Below are 20,167 nucleotides of genomic sequence, written 5' to 3' on the forward strand. Positions count from 1 at the left end.
GATTGCTGAAGATACCGCACATGGTGGTTATAGCACTGAAAGAATGCAGCTGGACCTGACCAGGAAGCCTCCTCCCTGGGGACTAGCTCTCATACTTATTGCAAGGTGCTATACAAGCTGCAAAAAGAGAGAAGCAAACAGCAGTCCTATCCAGCTGTGATGTCTACATACCACAATGGCCTGACTGGAAATATCCTCAGTAGTGCACAGTGGTACTATTGTATCAGGAATGACCGACTTAAGACCCACTTAATAGAAGGAATTTGTGTCTGGTACTAGGAACCAAACCAACTACCCATGTATGGAAATGTCATAGACTCTAGAGAACAACCCACTATGGTCACTTTCTTAACCCAGAACAATTCAAAGTACATTCTAAATGTTTAGGCTCAAACTCAGAGACAAATATATTTCACCCTTCATTTTAAAAAGCTTTTTGTAGCAGATGATGTAGACTATGCTGGAAATTTATAACTGGTTAAAATATAGAAAACAACTGACCATGGGTGTCTATCTGCAACACAACCCTTATACCTAAGGCCCAGGGAACATCACGGTAGAGGAGAAAGAAAGATGCTAAGAGCCAAACGATCTGAATGTCCACTGCAATACCATTACTACTTTTTCCTAATTTCCCTAATGCCATGGAGAAAAATTCATCTGTTTTTATGAGAACAGTGAGGATGTGTCAAATCTTTCAATTTTTATGTCAAAGTGCCTCATGCTGATTGGTAGCTTTCATTTCAACTTAGAGGAAACGTCAGCTACCAGATTTCTTGAAAAAAAATCTCAGAAACTTCTCTCCAAGTGCTGTTATCAATATATATATATATATATATATATATATATATATATATATAAAGCTATTGATATATAACTTAGGTATAGTTAGTTGCTACTTTTAGACCTCTAAAACCTGCATATTTAGATTAATTCAAATTTTTTTTTAAAGAATAAATTTACATAGTGTTATACTTCAAAATTTCATTAATTATTGATTAAATAAGTACATTTTCTAATAACAAACAATTATTTTTACAATGTTCTCATTATTGTAAATATTTATAAAATATTATATATATACATAGACACATGTATATAAATATATATACACTTATATATTGGCTGGAGGAGCGGAAGGGTGGTCTCTCAGTGGCTATTAGCTGGAGGAGCGGAAGGACCTCCTGCAACACATATACAAATGCAAAGAGAAAGAATGAACAAGTATACCTTTGCTCTCGTATCAAATTTTTCTGCCACAGTGGGTGTAGAGGAGATATTAAGAACAGTTATTCCCCCAAATGGGATTATTCCTTCTGATGGAACAATATTAATGGTAGGCAAAAGGCTTTGATCACAAACCTGCAATTAAAAATTGGTAAGTTGCTACACTCTTTACAAAGGAATTATATCAAAAGCTTTACAGAGAAGCATCTATAGTACTACCTACAAAGAGGCTCACTGAGCATAAGACATGAGGTGATTTTGCAATAGGATTTGACTTTATCATTTGAACTACAACTAATTACCTTTATCTAGTCCTTGTTGCTACCATGACAGTCGTGATTACAAAGTGAAAAGAAAAGAAAAAGCATAGTTGACTATGCAGCATAACATTACTAAGTAATTATATTTAAAACACTGTTTGCTTTTTTTCTTTTAATAAAATCAAATGATACGAAAAAAAGGAAAATTATAAATTGGGAAAGTGGAACAAACTTGACAAAATGTACTCAGAAAATCTACTTATAATAACTTGATCACTGCTTTGAATCCATTTCTAAATACTAAAGTACTATCTTTACACTATATTTGGGACAAATTGATTCAAATCATTCTATGATTTGATCCAAATAAGAAGAGATAAGAATTCTGCATTACCTTAAAATAAGCATGATTTTGCCCTATATTGTGAAGAATGGCTTTCCTCCAAGTAGTTAAACCTTGAGGACTATTACTGAACAGTATTCTTGGCTCTAAAAAGGTGACTTTAGTATGTCCAACCTGGTAATAAAAGGAAAAAAAGAGATAAATTATCAAAATAATAGCAAATAAAACAATTCAAATTATTAGCTTAAAAAGTAAATGTAAACAACATTTATCAGCTCTCTATATATGTATATATACATGTGTCTATACATATACACATTTAAACCTATAAATAGATAATTTTAAGTATTGATCTCATATGTTCTGTTTATAGCTTGGAAAGAAATAAAAGCATATATTCCTCATTGGAAAAGAGAAAAAAAGTAATGAGAGAAGTAACAAAAATATATTCATATAACTGTAAATTTAACTTTATGGAGAATTTAAAAATATAAAAGGTAAGTAGATACTGATGAATTAATACAAAGAAAATTAGAATACAATATCTAAATATTACTCCATCAAAGTCAATAATTTACTGGTAGAATACTTCTCTAACTTGTGTGAAGCCCTGGGTGTGATCCACAGTCACACCACAACACACACACACACACACACACACACACACAATACGATCCAAATTTATGGAGGGAAGAGTGACACTATCCCTTATGTCACAGGTGATGCCTAGTCTAAAAAATGTATTGATACTCTGACAAATTACTGAAAGGCACTCGGCTCTCATTAGCTCAGCTATGTACAACATGTTATTGTGCTACACAACAGAATTCAAAGGTCATCTAAATACGGGAAACAAGTTACTAAAAATGAAATCACCCAGACATGCTTCATTTAATACACAGATAATGTGAACTTGGCCTACATGAGAATGGGCACAGGAATTTTCCTCCTCCTTCCAAGAAACACATTTCACAGAATTAATAAATCATATAATATTTTCATATATGGCCATTTTGCAAGTTTACAGTAAAGGTAAATAATCAGGCACCAACTATAGCTATAATACATTTTGTACAAGTAATATTGATTTGAGTATACTTTGCATTAGACTTCATAATAGCATTACAAACTGTTATATAAGGTTTTAGTACATTCTTAAAATTATTTTAAAACATAGTTTTTGTAAGTGGAATAATAAACTTTCAAACTAACCTAAAACAGAAATAAAAGTAAATCAGATTTTTATAGCTATATGATAAACCTTAATTATCACTTTATTCAAACATTCAATGTTCCTCCATCCTGTTTTCTCCAGAGTAAACTTGAAAAGTTTTACCTGAAATGACCCAATTTGCTATTAATTATCTTTTATTTCCTTATCTAATTATCCCATAGTTTTTTTTTTCATTTAATAGTTTGTTTATTTCATTCGTATTCACTCATGGGGTAGGAAATAGAAAAAACAAATCTCAGTAATGAGGGTGACATTAAAGTCTGTGGTGGCAGTTATATCTGGAATAAATCATTTGTGAACTTTTATTAATTACTTAACAACATAGTCTTTCAATTCGTCACCACTAACAACGTATATAAACATATACATTAAATGCCTCAGAATTTTGTAAGGATGAGGCAATAAATAAACACAAGTTAGCATTGCACTTGACACATAGTAGCTGCTCAATAAATAGTATCTACTTTAATGCCAAATCCATAATATTTAATTAGTCATTTTTGTATGTTAGTGAAAAATGGGCATAGGTCGACTATGTGAGCAAAAGTACAATATTAAACTTGTTAGATAGAATTACATAAACAGATAAATACTGTGCATCTGTACACTAAAAGAGAGTTTCAATAATGGAAATGAAATACATTAAACATTTATAAGAACACATTTTCTAATTAGCTATGTAAACATAAGTGACAATACATTCACCCAAATCCAATACTCTTCAAAGAGGACAATGAGTAATCTACAAACAAATGTGTCAGCAAAGACTAGTGCTACAAACCTAATTATAACAGGAAGGCATACATGCAATAATGCAGTTTGACTATGTGGACATAAATTTTAGGCCATAATTAATTTATCATAAATGAAGAAAGCAATAACCTTGGGAGGTATATGGTTATGGGAAATGTGGCCTGGGGAAAAGGCTGTTATTTTGTTATGGCCCATCATATTCTATTTCTTGATCTAGGCATCACTTTGCAAAGCTGAATGATATATACTTTTATTATCTGTACATATATGTATGTGTGTTTTACTTTAAGAAAAATTTTCAGAAATAATATGGGATTTATATACAAACTTAGGAGGAGTCAACTTATTTTAAGCTTGGATTTGAGGGAAGACCCGACTGTGTCCTGAGACTCACTTGCAATCCCTAAAATTGGTGAGTTTCATATGTATAAGCTACAAGCACCTTCATAGATGAAACACAGGAGATCACTTTGTTCATAAAATATAGAATTCAGTGAAAGTACTTGGCTTTTTTAAAATGTCTAACAGCATTGGCTGGGATCATAAACAAAATGCATTCTTGGTTACCAAAAGACATGTTGTTAGAGCATCATTGGTTATACTGTGGAAAGAAACTTAGTTATACATCACATCTTTCATTTTTATTGTAAAAAAACATATTCTATAGTAAAAAAAAACCTCGTTTCATTTTATGTAAATTACATGATCTTTTCCATACTAAATTACTAACTAGTACTTGAAGATTAACAGTGATTTTAGGAAAAATAATATAAATACAATAGAATTTTCTCTATTATACTATATATTGTTTGATAATGAATAAGTGACTCTCAAGTGACTTCCATGATGCTACTACATATTTATAGAGCCTCTGGCAAAATAGTATTGTTTCCACAAAGTTCTTGGATATCTGAGCTAATTCCTCATTCATAATAGGCAAGTAGTTCTATAAACTAGCTAAAATAATTATTATATTAATTCAATTTTTACATGTTTTTATAAGTCAAAACAACTGTATAGCCATATAATTTGTAATGGAAAAGATAAAAATCACATTCAAGAGAAATAATTACAGGCTCCAACACCCCCATCCCATCGATTGGATCCTGTAAGCTACAAGTACCACTCCACTCCTAAACCCTCCTATCCACGTGACCTCAGAGGAACTCTGAAGCAAAGGCTGTGACTATACAGAGAACCAAAAGATGAATGATCACCCATCCAGCAGGACACCCCACTCTCTAGGCTTTCCATACATTAGCAAAACCCCAGGCACCCTCCCATACCTGCTTCAGATTTCTCTAGCAAGCCAGCAAGCAAGCTAACTGCAGGTAGGTTGCTCCAACAATTCCATCTCATTGATCAGACTCTGTAAGCTACAAGTCCCACTCTGCCCCCAAACCTTCTTCTCTCCCCACTACCTAAGAGAAACTCTTTTTTTTTTTAGTTTTTTTTAATTTATTTATTTATTAAAGATTTCTGTCTCTTCCCCGCCACCGCCTCCCATATCCCTCCCCCTCCGCCAATCAACCCCCCTCCCTCATCAGCCAGAAGAGCAGTCAGGGTTCCCTGCCCTGTGGGAAGTCCAAGGACCTCCCACCTCATTCCAGGTCTAGTAAGGTGAACATCCAAACTGCCTAGGCTCCCACAAAGCCAGTATGTGCAGTAGGATCAAAACCCAGTGCCATTCTTAAGCACAGGCTGTGACAGCACAGAATGGACCAAGAGAACTAACAAAGAGAGCAGATTGATAGTGGACCAAGAAAGCAGGATAAGATAGATAACAGAGGCTACCTAGGACACAGCAACTTTACAGAGCAGAACAAGAACAATTTTCAAAGACACAGATAGCCACTGTAAGGATTGAACCAAAAGGCAAAGACATTGCCAGCACCAATTGGAGGAATAGATGGGTAGGTGCCAATGCAAGAATTCATCCAACAACCTAAAAAGCAACATGGTAATACATGAATCTAGTGATCAACAATGGGAAGACTTGATCATCCTAACCCAGAAGAAGCAACAGACAACGATCTTAAATGTAATTTTATGAGGATGATGGAGATGTCTAAAGAGGAAATGAAAAATTTCCTTAAACAAATGGAAAAAAAGATAAACAAAAAATTGGAAGAAAAAATAAATCTCTCAAAGAAAATCAAGAAAAAAATAATCAAACAGGTGAAGCAAACAGTTCAAGACTTGAAGACTAAAATAGAGGCAATAAAGAAAACACAAACCGAGGGAATTCTGGATATAGAAAATCTGGATAAACTGATGGGAACTACAGTGGCAAGCATAACTAAAAGAATACAAGACATGGAGGAGAGGATCTCTGGTGTTGAAGATACTATAGAGAAAATAGATTCATTGGTCAAAGAAAATGTTAAATCCAAAAGATTCTTAACACAAAACATCCAGGAAATCTAGGACACCTAGTAAAGACCAAACCTAAGAATAATAAACAGAAGAAGTTCACCTCAAAGGCACAGAAAATATATTCAACAAAATCATAGAAGGAAACTTTCCCATCCTAAAGAAGGATATCCGTATGAAGGTACAAAAAGCTTACAGAACACCAAATAGACTTGACCAACGGGGAAAAAAATGTTTGATAACCATATAAGAATCAAAACAGAAAACATACAGGATAAAGTAAGAATATTAAGAACTGCAAAGAAAAAAAAAGGTCAAGTAACAGATAAAGGCAGACCTATCAGAAATACAACTGACTTCCCAATAAACCATAAAAGACAGAAGGTCCAGTACAGGTGTTCTACAGACACTAAGAGGCCAAAGATGCAAGCCCAGACAGCTATAACCAGCAAAGACTTCAATCACCCTCAATGGAGAAAACAAGATATTCCATGACAAAACCAGATTTAAACAACACCTATCCACAAATCCAACCCTACAAAAGTACTAAAAAAAAAAAAAAAAAAAAAACCTCCAACCCAAGGAAGTTAGCTTCGCCCACAAAAACACAGGCAACAGATAACCTCTACCAGCAAACTCCAAAGAAAGGAATCACACAAACACTACCACCAAAAAATAACAGGAATTAACAATCACTGGTCATTAATATCTCTTAATATCAATGGACTCAATTCACCTATAAAAAGAAAAAGACTAAATGAATGGATACAAAAGCAGGATCCATCCTTCTGCTGTATTAAAAAAACACAACTCAACCTCAAAGATAGACATTACTTCAGAGTAAAGGATTGAGAAAAGATCTTCCTATCAAATGGGCCTAAGAACACAAGTGGGTATAGCTATCTTATATCTAACAAAATAGACTTCAAAATAAAATTAGTCAGAAGAGATGGAGGACACTTCATATTCATCACAGGAACAATCCATCAAGATGAAGCCTAAATCCTGAACATTTATGCCCCAAATACAAGAAGATGGGTCTTATTAGTTTCTTTTCTGCCTCTTGATCAAACACCATACCCATGGCAACTTAAAGAAGGAAGAGTTTATTTGGCTAGGATTCCAAAGGGATAGGAGTTAATCATGGTGTGTGTCATGGCAACAATTAGGCTTTACAGCAGGAGCAAGAACCTTAAAGCTTACATCATAAATCAATAAATCATGAACTCACTTTTTAGCCAAAGCAGGTCTCTAACATATTATGACCTTGTATCTCAGCATCTAAGTTTGATGTGGGATTCCCCTCTGTATGCTATGAATACCATTGGTTAATAAAGAAGCTGCTTTGGGCCTATTGCAGTGTAAAATAGGGCAAGGCGGGAATTGTAAGCAAATAGAGGAGGAGAGAGTAGACAGAGTTAGAGAGAAGCCATGTAGCTGCTGCAGGAGAAATTTACTGGTAGGCTGCAACCTAGTTGCAAATACAAAATAAAAGGAATCGGTTAATTTAAGATATAAGAGCTAACTAGGAGTATGTTAGAGTCATTAGCCAAGCAGTATTGTAATTAATATAATTTCATTGTTATTATTTCCTGTCTCAGCAGCTGGGAAACAAACAAGTTGTCTGCCCCAACATAAAGTATCTGGGACTATATACCTGCACCACCAAGCCTGCTGAATATTTGTTAAGTAATTCAAGTGTTTTGTCCAGTGTGACAGTACAGGATATAGTAGAGAGGGCCTTGGTCCTTCATCAAAGCAATTTGTCTTATTCTTTGTGATGAGTAGATGAAAGGGTAGGTGGAGGGAATGGGAGAAGAGCAAGTGGGAACCTGGATTGGTATGTAAAATGAAAGATTGTTTTATTTTTTTAAAAAAATTAAAAAGAGAAATAATTACATGTGCAGTACACTTCAGTGTCAGAGTATTTCCTCCAGAGACTTCAAGTATAAATTCTCCCTTCTCAGGAGAACTAAAACCTGGCTGCCAGGTGACTTCACATTCCAATGAGCAATAAGGATCAACAACGCCTACAAAGAAAAAGATAAAATAAGACAAGATATTTTCATTTTTAATATTGTAAATATTTAGGATAAATACTGTAAAATATGAAGGCATTATATAACTAAAACTATATTTAAATAACAGAGACATTATAAGAGATGCATTATTAAATGAACACAGTCCTAGATTTTGTTAAAATCAATTTGATCAAAGGTTAAAATAGAAATGTATACCAAGATATGCCAATGTTTGAAAAACAACAGAATGTTTATCACAGCAATTAACATTAGCATTAGAGATATACAGACAATATAAATTTTTTTTGTGAACCCAGACAAAATTATCTCCTCTAATTTCTCAATATTCTGAAGTAATTATCAATATAAACAAATATTACACTTTCAGAAGGAAGAATTACTATTATGGATTTTAGAGATTAACTTCTGATGGAGTTAAAAGTAATGATGTAAGAGAGACCATGAACAGAAACATTAGGTGTAAAATGAAATTCATAATTTCAAAAGGAAATGATGCATAAAAATTCAAAATGAGAGCAGAAGGTATGAGGGGAAATGTGAAGTATTCCAAGAAAATAGAGAAAACTTCATTGTATTGCATGTGAGTTTTAACATGAAGCATGGATGAGTTGGAACTTTGTAAGATGACAAAATTTGCCAAGGACATAAAAGTAACCAACAAAAATGAATAATTTAATCAAAAAGCAAGAATACCAGATGGAAAAATTAGTTTGACAATATTCCTCAGGAAGAAAGGAGTCTCTGAAGTTTGAGGACACAGGACACTAAAGGAGATAAGAGGGGCCATTACAAACAAATTTAGTTTGGGGTTGGTTTAACTTGCATGCAGTGCAAGTTTTTGTTTTGTTTTGTTTTGCTTTGCCTTTGTCAGTCTTAAAAAATGAAGAGATAGAATGCTGACCTCTTATGGAGGAGGAGTGGATGGGGTGGGAGGTAGATGAGAGTCGGGGAGGGGAGGGAATGGGAGTAGAGGAGGGAGAGGAAACAGAGTTTGGTATATAAAATAAAGGGAAAAAATGCTATATAAATAAAAAAGAAAACTGACCTCTGAATTTGCAATGGCCTTTGGGGAAGATGAAAACTCAATATAAGTGGTGGATATAAAATGAGGTAATCAGAAAGCACCAAGTAGCAGATTTTCAGTATTCTTGGAGGAAAATATACTGTAATAATGAACCATAAATCATGAAAGAGTTGGTTATAGAAGTGTTTGCTGTATAAAGATCTGTCAAGATCACGCTGCCAGTAAACAACAAAAAAAGAAAGTCCTGATAGAAATGAGAAAAGAGACAGAGAGGTGTGTTCAGGAAGAAGTCACCACATTATACTTAAGAAAGTAGTGGATAGGAAAAGCTGTGATGGAAAATAAATAACTAAGATTCAATGATACAACAGAATAAGAGGAATAATATTTTAAAAAAGATTACAAATTCATGTTGATGTATTTATGTGAAAAGAATTCCTCCCTCCAATCAACACAATTAAGATTCTAAGAATACTGTGCATATCAGATAATATCTAAAGTCATATAATCAAGTATTTTGAGAGTTGAGATTTGCTGGGGAATGTTGCTCAGTGAAGAAAACTGAGAAAGAGTCAAGTGACTTAACTGAAGACAATTTCAAGTATTGAGTCATTGTACTGGCAAAGAAAAAGCCAATAAACTAAATAAGCACATAGAAAAATTAAACTAAAACTGAACTCTATCTCAGAAAACAGCGTTTCAGTCTCACTTTCTCCTTGTTACAATACTCCCTATCCAAATACCAACTCAAACAATAGCAATGTCTTGGGAACAAATCTTAATATAACAATATTCACATCACTTTACAAAACAACGACAGAAGGGTAAATGACTAAATTTGATATCAAGAGGCCAAATAAAAATTGCATAAAAGTGTAAACACTGAAAATATAAAACTGAGTAATCACTGCATGCATATTCTGAGGAAAACATTATTAAAATGCATGTATATGATTACAAATATTATATGCTTTCTTAAATTTTAGACAAAACAATTTTAAAAATTATATTTTAAGTAACTTAATTATATTATTTAAATAAAATTTTATCTAGAATTAAACATTTTAATATCTGCATGCTATAATAATTAGTTTGTCTAAAAACATATGAAAGAAGTCATGGACAAACAAAAGAAGCAAACACCAATATCTCCTTTCTAAAGAATTCTGAAGATCATGCAAAACTTAACTAGCATGACACTTGTAACTTTGCAATTCTACTTCTATTTTATTCAAACTATGTGTCATCACTGCATTTCCACCAAAACCATGGAGGACAGCCAATTAAGTCATAGTTAAGATAGAAATAACAGAAGTTGGAAAAGCATAATACACTGTGCTTTTTAAGCACCATTAATGAAAACTAAGAGAACTGATCAAAGCCTATAGTCAGACTACTTATAGCTAATCTAAAACTGTTATATCTTTGTAGAAATAAATTGAAAGGGATTATGGAGTATCTCTGAAATAGAAATTTGTTATCATTCTTCTTTATCTTCTCAGTAGAAGTCAGTGTTACAAACACTACAGTTTAAAATACAGTTTTTGCAAATGAATTTGAGAAGTATCAATAAAAGAAAATTATGCTGAAATTTGCTAAATAAATCCAGGCTATTAAGACACTTCAACAACTTTATCCTTGAATTCTGTCTAACCTTATTATAGAGAAAGCTCTTTTTTCAATTTTAAAATTTATCAATACCAATAAATTAAAATTAATGTTAAGATTAATTTATAACACTCCAGTATGAACAATTTTAAACTGTCTGGTAATCACAAGAAACTATTATATTTCTATTATATAATCAAAAACAATTTACATTCAAAACAACAACTGTTTCTAAATTATAACTAAAGACATTGAGGAGAAAATTTAAGAGGAAGAAGAAAGAAGAGAAAGGAGTGGAAAATAGAAATAAATATCAAGATATATGATAAGCTGGCAATACTTTCAAATAAAAAAGTTCAAAAATAAGAATTTTTCAATCATATTCCTATCTATTTATATTTACCATCCTTTGAGAGAATTATAGTAGCACATGTAGAGGAAATTGCTCACAAAAAAAAATAATAAGTGAGAAGCTAAGATCAGTCTTAATATTTATTTTACTTGGCACTCATGGAGCACTAGACTTTAACTGGTTATAAAAACACCAGAGTAAGTCAGTGCAGATGCAAAGATTCAGATCTTCCCATCTCACTGCAGAAATATAAGCACATAGAATGAAAAGGTAGTATTGATCAACTGGTAACTTTCAATATACTTTTTAAATTATACCTTCTGTCCTTATAAGATCCTCACAGCACAACACAATGATCTTTGCAAAAGATGATAGGCTACTAGATAAATCACAGTTTAGAAGTTACTGGGTTTACATAATAAAAAAAATACATGAAATGTTTTTTGTAAGAAATAGCATACTCAAATTTAAATGGATGGGTAACTATTTCAGGGCCCCATCAAAAGCAGTAATTCATACTGGCTTATACTAGTATTCTTAATAACTGACAGTTTTAATTTTTTAATTGCACTGAATTTATTTTATTAGTTGTACTTATGACTAGCTATAACTAATTTAAAATAATTCAAAATCTAAGAAAACATAAGTCACTTTAAATAATCTTATAATTATACTAAAAATATAAAAAGCAGTGACTTTTTTAGGAGTATCTTCAATGGCTAATGTTATACATTGTATAGACTGAGGGACTCAGTTGTGTGCTCAAACACAAAGCAAGATAATAGACTTGACAATACTCAGATGTGAATAAGTTAGTAGAATTAAAATAATTAACTGAAAAATAACTGTATAAATTTAAGTCATACAATGTTCTAATTTGATACATATCCATATTGTATGATAGTTTTCATAAGCAAATGTATATTCAGATTACATTTAATGTCAGTGGATATTAATCAACAATTTGACAGCCTTAGAGGTTTTAGAACCCCTAAAATTTAATCTTACCTTTGATCTAAACACTACACCATCATTTTTTCTCTGAGTATCTATCCTCCCATCTTGTCTAGTAAATTTCTAACTTGTTAAGCCATATAGTTAACCAAGAACTTAACATTGTCATCTTTATATAGCTCTTATTATGTGTTTCTGTTAGAACTTCAACACAGGATCTTTATTTTCAAGTCATATTTACATATTTAAAAATAAATGCTCTTGATGATAGTATCAAGTTTACTTCTATGCTATTGTCATAAGTACATAGTATGTGATCAGTAAGTTATTAATGCCTGAATTCAGGAGTGAATAAATTAATTTCTAAATAAAAACAAAATATATGATTACCTTGGGCTGGACGAATACTAAATGCAATTCCTCTCAGTTCAGTTACTGGTTTCCATTCAAATTGGGCAGGACGATTCAGATGATTATATAGTCTGACTGTCCCCCGAAAACATGTTTTCAACAAGAAGGTTTGGGGTTTCAACACAACCTCATTAGAAGACAGTTCAAGTTTTACAGGCAGGATGACAGCCATTACTAAGATATGTCCACCAGGTATGTTGTTAATTCTAAAGGTAAATGATCTGTAACAGAATAGAAACTCCCAAACTTAACAGATAGCACAGTACCTATTTATAATTAAAGACTTCAGATACATATAAAGTATATATGCTATAGATTACCATATATAATTGATTCAGAAAATAATGATGGAGAAAATCAGATTACCACTGAACTATATGAACATACACGTATACAAAATGAGGCATATTATATACCTCTTATACTTTGGAATAAAATATAATCTATGTTACAGTTATTGAAGTAAATTAATACCATAAATGACTCCAGTAAGTAAAAATTGAGAAATAAACCTTACTTCCAAAATTTCCCGTTGGTAGAAGACTCAAATACCATCGAAATATATGTACTAGATGTAGGTGGAATCACATAGGAAAATTGGTTGGTTTTCCGAAGTTCTTCCAAATTAATATCTAACTGTATCAATATATACATTGGCAGCATGTTAACAATGTGAAGTAGCTGAGTGTTTGTAGATTTCACACAAATATTACCAAAGTTAAGAACAGATGGTCCTGAAATAATCAAAGTAGATTATTAAGTAAAATTCTTACAAAGGTGTTCCTTCATTTCCTATGTCTTTAGATTTTATTTTGGTAAGATAAATTGTCTAAAATTAACACAAAACTATATAGTATAATATCACAAAATTATTTGGTACAATGTCAGACATGAACATGCTTTTATGGATCATACCAAAGCTTCATGTTTAGAGATTATTGCTTCATGTTCAATATGACTATATTCTAGTATGAAAAATTTCACGGTAAGATAATAATCACAATAAAATTCTTATCATCAATTTAATCTCCAAAATTTCACCAATGAATACATTTACTTTATTTACCAATATCTAATTCTTAAAAAAACTATTTTCAGTTCCATGACTTGTTTCCTAAGGGTTTCTTCTATAGCTAAAATCTTTAATTATAATTTAATGTATATATTTTGTATCATATATATTGTATAATAATTATACATAATCTCCTTTTTGTTTTGAGACAATATTCAACTGTATAACCAAAGCTAACTTTGTACTCATGATTTTCCTGCCAGTCACACAGTCAACCACAGAGTAATAATGAATAGAATAAAGGAAAGAAAAAGCTTGAAGGTAAAGTTTAGTTAAAGAGAAATGGGTTAATTTAAGTTAGAAAAGCTGGCTAAAAACAAGTCGAGCTAATATGAGACATTCATAAGTAAGAATATGTCTCAGTGTATTTATTTGGGAATTGGGTGGCAGACCCCAAAAGAGTAAAAAAAAAAAATTCTATGAAGAATTATCTTTATCATCTTGATTGGTATGGACATCGCTGACCACTCTTGGTGGATCCATACATTGGTTTAAAGTTGTGGAATGTATAAGAATAGAGAAAGAAAACTAAACACTAAAGCATGTAAACATTCATTTCTCCCTGTTCTTCACTGATGTAGCCAGCTGTCTTGAGCTCCTGCTATCCTGACTTCTCCACAATAACAATGTAGCCTAGAATTTTGAGTTAAAAATAGATTTCTGCCCTAGGGTGCCTTTTGTCAGGGTATTTTAATCCTAAAAACCAAAATAAAGCTAGGACATATTCCCTTTGTGTATATATTTTAAGATTGGTTTATTCACCTATTCATTAATATTTAGTTTCTAATTATTAGCTACTTTTAAAAAGCTACTATACATTTTAGATAACAAATACTGATTTGAAATACAATGTCATTTCTTTTGGATAAATACCTACGAGTAGAATACATAAATTACATTATTGGTTTGTATGTGACTATATAAGGAATCAGAAAACTAAAATAATTTTATTTTGTGTATTACTCATGAGAATACAACTCTTTTAAATAGTTTATTGGCTCCTAATCTATTCACTAGTCTTGGGTTCTTTATATTTTCAGGAAAAAAATAGTGAGATTTTTTTTTCTTCATGGGTTACCTCTAGCCATATACTAAATTTGTGTCATTTTAGTTTAATCTTTTTTATTAAATCTTTATTTTACCTACGAACCAAAGTTTCATGTGCCCCTCTTCTTGTTCTCTCCTCCCACCTCCTTTCTACCACCCCCTTCAATCCATTCCATGTTTTAGCTATGTCTACATTATGTAATAGTTAAATAATGGTAATTAGCATATGTATTACCTCATGTACCTGTGTACAGTGGCATAAGAAAATTCAAAAATTCAGTGTCAGCAACATTCATGTATCTTCATTTTTTTTTTGGTTTTTTGAGACAGGGTTTCTCTGTACCTTTTTAGACTGTCCTGGAACTAGCTATTGTAGACAAGGCTGGCCTTGAACTCACAGAGATCCGCCTGCCTCTGCCTACCAAGTGCTGGGATTAATGGTGTGCACCACCACGACACAGCTTCATGTATCTTTTTAAATTACAGTTACCATGTTGTATAATAGGCCCCGATGACAAGAATAAATCTAATTTGGGATTGGGGACTGCTGCTGAGGCTGCTAAAGCTATTTTTTTGTTTAAACCTAGGACTATAATCAGTTAGCCTGACAGAACTATCAGGTAAAATTGATCCTCGTCTGTCTTTAGGCATAATAGGGTTTCACAGGAACTGAAGGCCAAAGCTCTCACAATGACACATTTGTCCAAGAACAGCTGCATAGTTAATATTGTGTGGTAAAATAAGCCATGGACTTCCTATTCTACCATCTTGAAATCTGTTTTTGAAAGGGAGGGGGAAAGAGGAAGGAAGGAAAAGAGAGAGAGAGAAATAGAGAAAAAGTGAGATAATATGAGAATATAATATAAAATTGGGTGGTTAGAAATGTAAGCAGGACCTGGAAGGAGTTGAGGTGGGGTGGATGCAATCAAATATTTTATATAAATAAAACCAGCACACACACACACACACACACACACACACACACACACAAAAGAGTGTAGTAAATTTCTGTATAATCTTACCAACAATTACTTGATGGATTTGCTTTGGTGTCAAAACTTTGCTGCAGTCACGCTTTTCTTGGTGAGTGGTTGGCTTCGATTTAAGTCCTCTGGAGATCTGTTTTTCCAAAATTAATCATTCAATATTAGTAAGAATTATTTTTAGAATTCTCACTACAGAACAAATTTGAAAACATGCACATGCCTTTCTATGCAGAGATTCTGCCTCCCTGGATGTTATTTTCTTGGTGCTTAGCAATCTTTTAGCTCTGAGGGAAACAGTCTTTAAAGATGAAGGTATCTCTTCGATTTCTGATTGAGATAATGATGGTGACTTTATACCAGATGATGGCAGCATGCCTATATCGACTTCACTTACTGGAAACCTGCGTTCCCTATAAAAATAATGATGATGATAAAATAATAATAATAATAATCACTGATTGAGGAAAAGTCGTTCACAAAATACAATAATAAGTGCAAATGTCCTCCATGAAAAACACTGCTATAGGCTTATCCATATCCATTTAACTGAATTGGCATACTAATCTGAAAGATGCTTTCCTCCACTAAGTGGCCTCTACGTTTCTTCAACAGCTCATAGAAGAAGTTACAGGCACCCCTATATTTTTGTCACAATCAAAAAAAATCACCGTCACTGAGTGGTTTGGACCAAAAGAAAAGCCTCTTTGGTTCAAGATAGAAACAATGGTATCATTTATCTTCAAAAAATGTTGGCATCAGGCTGAGAACAAACTTTATTTGAAATACATCAATTCTTCCCTTGTTATGTTCTGACTCCAACATCCTACACAGCTTTTCTTGGAAATATGCTTTAGTGAATCACATACAATAGAATCCCTACCTCAGGATCTGCTTCTAGCAAAAACTAAGAAAACTGCAAATAGGAAGCTACCAAAAGTTACAAAAGGAGCTAGATGTTTTGCCTTTAATATATATTAAAATGCTACTAAAACAACTCATAATGGAAAGAAAACTAAGGCATAAAAAACAAATTTAATATTAGCATGGAGAATAATTTTAAACCATAATAATCAATACAAACATAAAATGAACTTCAGATTTGATTTTTTGTACTAATTTTTTGATAACCACTCAAAGCACAGACAAATGGGACTTTATACAGCTAAGAAACTTCTGCAAAGCAAAAAAGATGATAAAAGGTAGAAACCACTCTTGTAATGGGGAAAATATGCAAATTTTTCATTTGAAAAGATATGTATCCAGAATACACACATAACTAAAAAGCGTAATAACAGCCCACTCAATAATCAAATTACAAACCGGGTGGTGGTGGCGCACGCCTTTAATCCCAGCACTCGGGAGGCAGAGGCAGGCGGATCTCTGTGTGTTCGAGGCCAGCCTGGTCTACAAGAGCTAGGTCCAGGACAGGAACCAAAAAGCTACAGAGAAACCCTGTCTCGAAAATCAAAAAAAAAAAAAATCAAATAACATTGTGTACAAATGAAATGAAATGAATGTATACTTCTAAAAGAAAGAAAGTCTACGGCCAATAAAATTTATTTTCTAAAGCTCAGTGTCTTCAGTCACCAGAAAAACAAGAATCAAACCGACACAGATTATCACCCCATATCACTGAAATGGCTATTATTAAAAAGATAAATTATAGCAAATACTAAAAAGATGTGGAGACTAGTAAGTAGGAATACAAAGCACTAAAAGCAATGACAAGAAAGTTAAGGAAGCATTAGTTACACAGATTTAAACCAAATACATTGCATAGATGTCCTGAAATTTCGCATTACCCTTCATAAAATCTTCAATTATTACATTGATCAAACACTATAAATTTATGATGACAATGTCAAATACCCTGATTTGATCTTTATATCCAATCATTGTATTGTACTCCCGAAATTTATATTCAAATAATCAATTTAAGAAGAAAAGCAAATCTGGTCTTTAGGCACATTGTTTGAAAAACTATCTTTACCTCAGTGCTTCTTTAAGAAGGCGTGTATTTCTTAAACCGTTAATATAGTCTGTGTAGTTATCTCGATGTATTTTCCTTTCCAATTTTTCCAAATCAGTGTATTCATAATCAGGATCCACATAGACATGCCTAGGCATCTTTGTGAAAATTGTTCTACAAGGTGAACAACATATCATGTTAAAATACACACACACACACACACACACATACACACACGTGTGTGTGTGCAAGCATACAAGCACACATACCTGTTTGATTAGACGATACCAAGTACCTACTGGTCAATTTCAGTATCAAGTGGAGTGCATTACATGGTAAGTATGATAAAATGCATATCCTATGGTATACAAAGACATCATTGCAAAAGAGGATAAGGGGGAGATATACCTATGTGCATGTGTTGTATGTGTGTTATATACATATATGTGTATATTATATACATATATGTATATATGTATACATCTTTTTAAAATTATGACCAGAATTAGAAGAAATAGAGAATACTGAATCTTTTCACTAAACATAGATTCATAAATTAAAATATCAGGAAAGTCAGTAAATGTCATAGAATTTTTCTTTTATAGATAGCAAAAATGTGGACTGGATAATCAAATGGTAAAGTAGGAATGTCGGCACAAAATTAAATGATCTTAATGATACCCACCAAAAAAATAAAGTAGAAAAAGTACGGGGCTATTATTAAGTTTAGTTAGTCTATTGTTAGTATACACATTGGCATAAAATAACCCTTGTTTACTTATGGAAATATTAAAATCTTGAGGTCCAGAAAGTCATGTATTTGCCACCTTTAACATAGTAATGTCCTTGAATTATGATGAATTTAAATTGTAGCTTAAACATTCCTTATGAACTTAAATCTGAGAAGTTTTAGATCAAGTGGGGAGGAGTTACTAGAAATATGACTCTGAGGTGAGAAAACAAGGACAATGATAACAGTTAATTAGTTTCTTACAAGTTAAAGTGTTTTATTCAGATAAATTAAACATAATTATACTAAAAATATAATTATTTTAGAGTCTAATTATAATACCATTAGTGATTATTTCTATCGTTTATATATTGATATTCCTAATATGATTTTGAAAACTATTTTGTATGCCAGCTATTGCCTCACAAGTACACAGTAGAGTGTATAAAAAGTTAGATAAGGCAAACACAAACATTCAAAAGCCATTGTTCTCCACATACAAAAGGACAAACATAATTTCATTCTGATTACTGCCTCCAGTAGCTTTCTTTTCTTTTCTAATGCCAGGATCTTGTCAGATCTTTGCCCATAATCCTGGATATTATGTCTTTTGAATTTTAATTTATTAATATTATATTTTACCTGAATTGTTCATGGTGGTCTTCACACCTGATACTTGCAGCTCTGTCATTAGGAAAGGCAATCAGTGCACCCTTCGCTGACATATCATTGGAGTGATGATTATGAAGGTTTGTCATGGCTGACTGGAGCATTGCTGCTACAGGTAGATGATCATCCTTTTTCTCTGAATCTTTGATAACAAATTGTCTTGTGGGATTACTGATCAATGGGGATATCCCTTTAATAAAATTGAAAAGTAAGTTGGTATTTAATCCTTTGTATTGTTCATTTCCAAGAATTAGCCAAGGATTATTTCATATACTAGCTAACTGGTATAATGATTTGAATAAGAATGGCTCTCATAGGCATTACCATCCCTGATTTCAAACTCTATTACAGAGCTACAGTAATGAAAACAGTGTGGTATTGGCATAAAAACTGAGAAGTCGACCAATGGAATCATATAGAAGACCCGGATTTTAACCCACAAATCTATGAACACCTCATTTTCGATAAAGGAGCTAAAAGTATACAATGGAAGAAAGAAAGCATCTTCAAATAGTGCTGGCACAACTGGATGTCAACCTGTAGAAGAATGAAAATAGACCCATATCTATCACCAAGCACAAAACTCAAGTCCAAATAGATCAAAGACCTCAATATCAGTCTGAACACACTGAACCTGACAGAAGAGAAAGTGGGAAGTACCCTACAACAGATGGGCACAGGAGATCGCTTCCTATGTATAACCCCAGCAGCACAGACATTAAGGGCAACATTGAATAAATGGGACCTCCTGAAACTGAGAAGCTTCTGTAAAGCAAAGGACACTGTCACTAAGACACAAAGGCAACCCACTGACTGGGAGAAGATCTTCACCAACCCCGCAACAGACAAAGGTCTGATCTCCAAAATATATAAAGAACACAAGAAACTAGATTTTAAAATGCTAATTAACCCAATTAAAAATGGGGCACTGAACTGAACAGAGAATTCTCAACAGAAGAAGTTCAAATGGCCAAAAGACACTTAAGGTCATGCTCAACCTCCTTAGCAATCAGGGAAATGCAAATCAAAACAACTTTAAGATATCATCTTACACCTGTAAGAAAGGCTAAAATCAAAAACACCAATGATAGCCTTTGCTAGAGAGGTTGTGGA

General features: G+C 32.7%; 1 protein-coding gene across 1 annotated transcript in view; it reads right to left on the reverse strand.

Moving 5' to 3' along the window:
- Cfap47 (cilia and flagella associated protein 47) overlaps nucleotides 1-20,167 on the reverse strand; it is a 279,387-nt gene that overhangs the window by 233,563 nt on the left and 25,657 nt on the right. The window contains 9 exon segments of the mRNA XM_041642780.1: nucleotides 1,231-1,362; nucleotides 1,882-2,004; nucleotides 8,090-8,220; nucleotides 12,561-12,802; nucleotides 13,099-13,315; nucleotides 15,723-15,819; nucleotides 15,907-16,096; nucleotides 17,677-17,829; nucleotides 19,028-19,244. Of these exon segments, the coding sequence (XP_041498714.1) occupies nucleotides 1,231-1,362; nucleotides 1,882-2,004; nucleotides 8,090-8,220; nucleotides 12,561-12,802; nucleotides 13,099-13,315; nucleotides 15,723-15,819; nucleotides 15,907-16,096; nucleotides 17,677-17,829; nucleotides 19,028-19,244 (1,502 nt within the window).

The sequence above is a fragment of the Microtus oregoni genome, unplaced genomic scaffold (genome assembly GCF_018167655.1).
Source record: "Microtus oregoni isolate MIOR12 unplaced genomic scaffold, Mior012 000079F_003, whole genome shotgun sequence".
Classification (NCBI taxonomy): Eukaryota; Metazoa; Chordata; class Mammalia; order Rodentia; family Cricetidae; genus Microtus; species Microtus oregoni.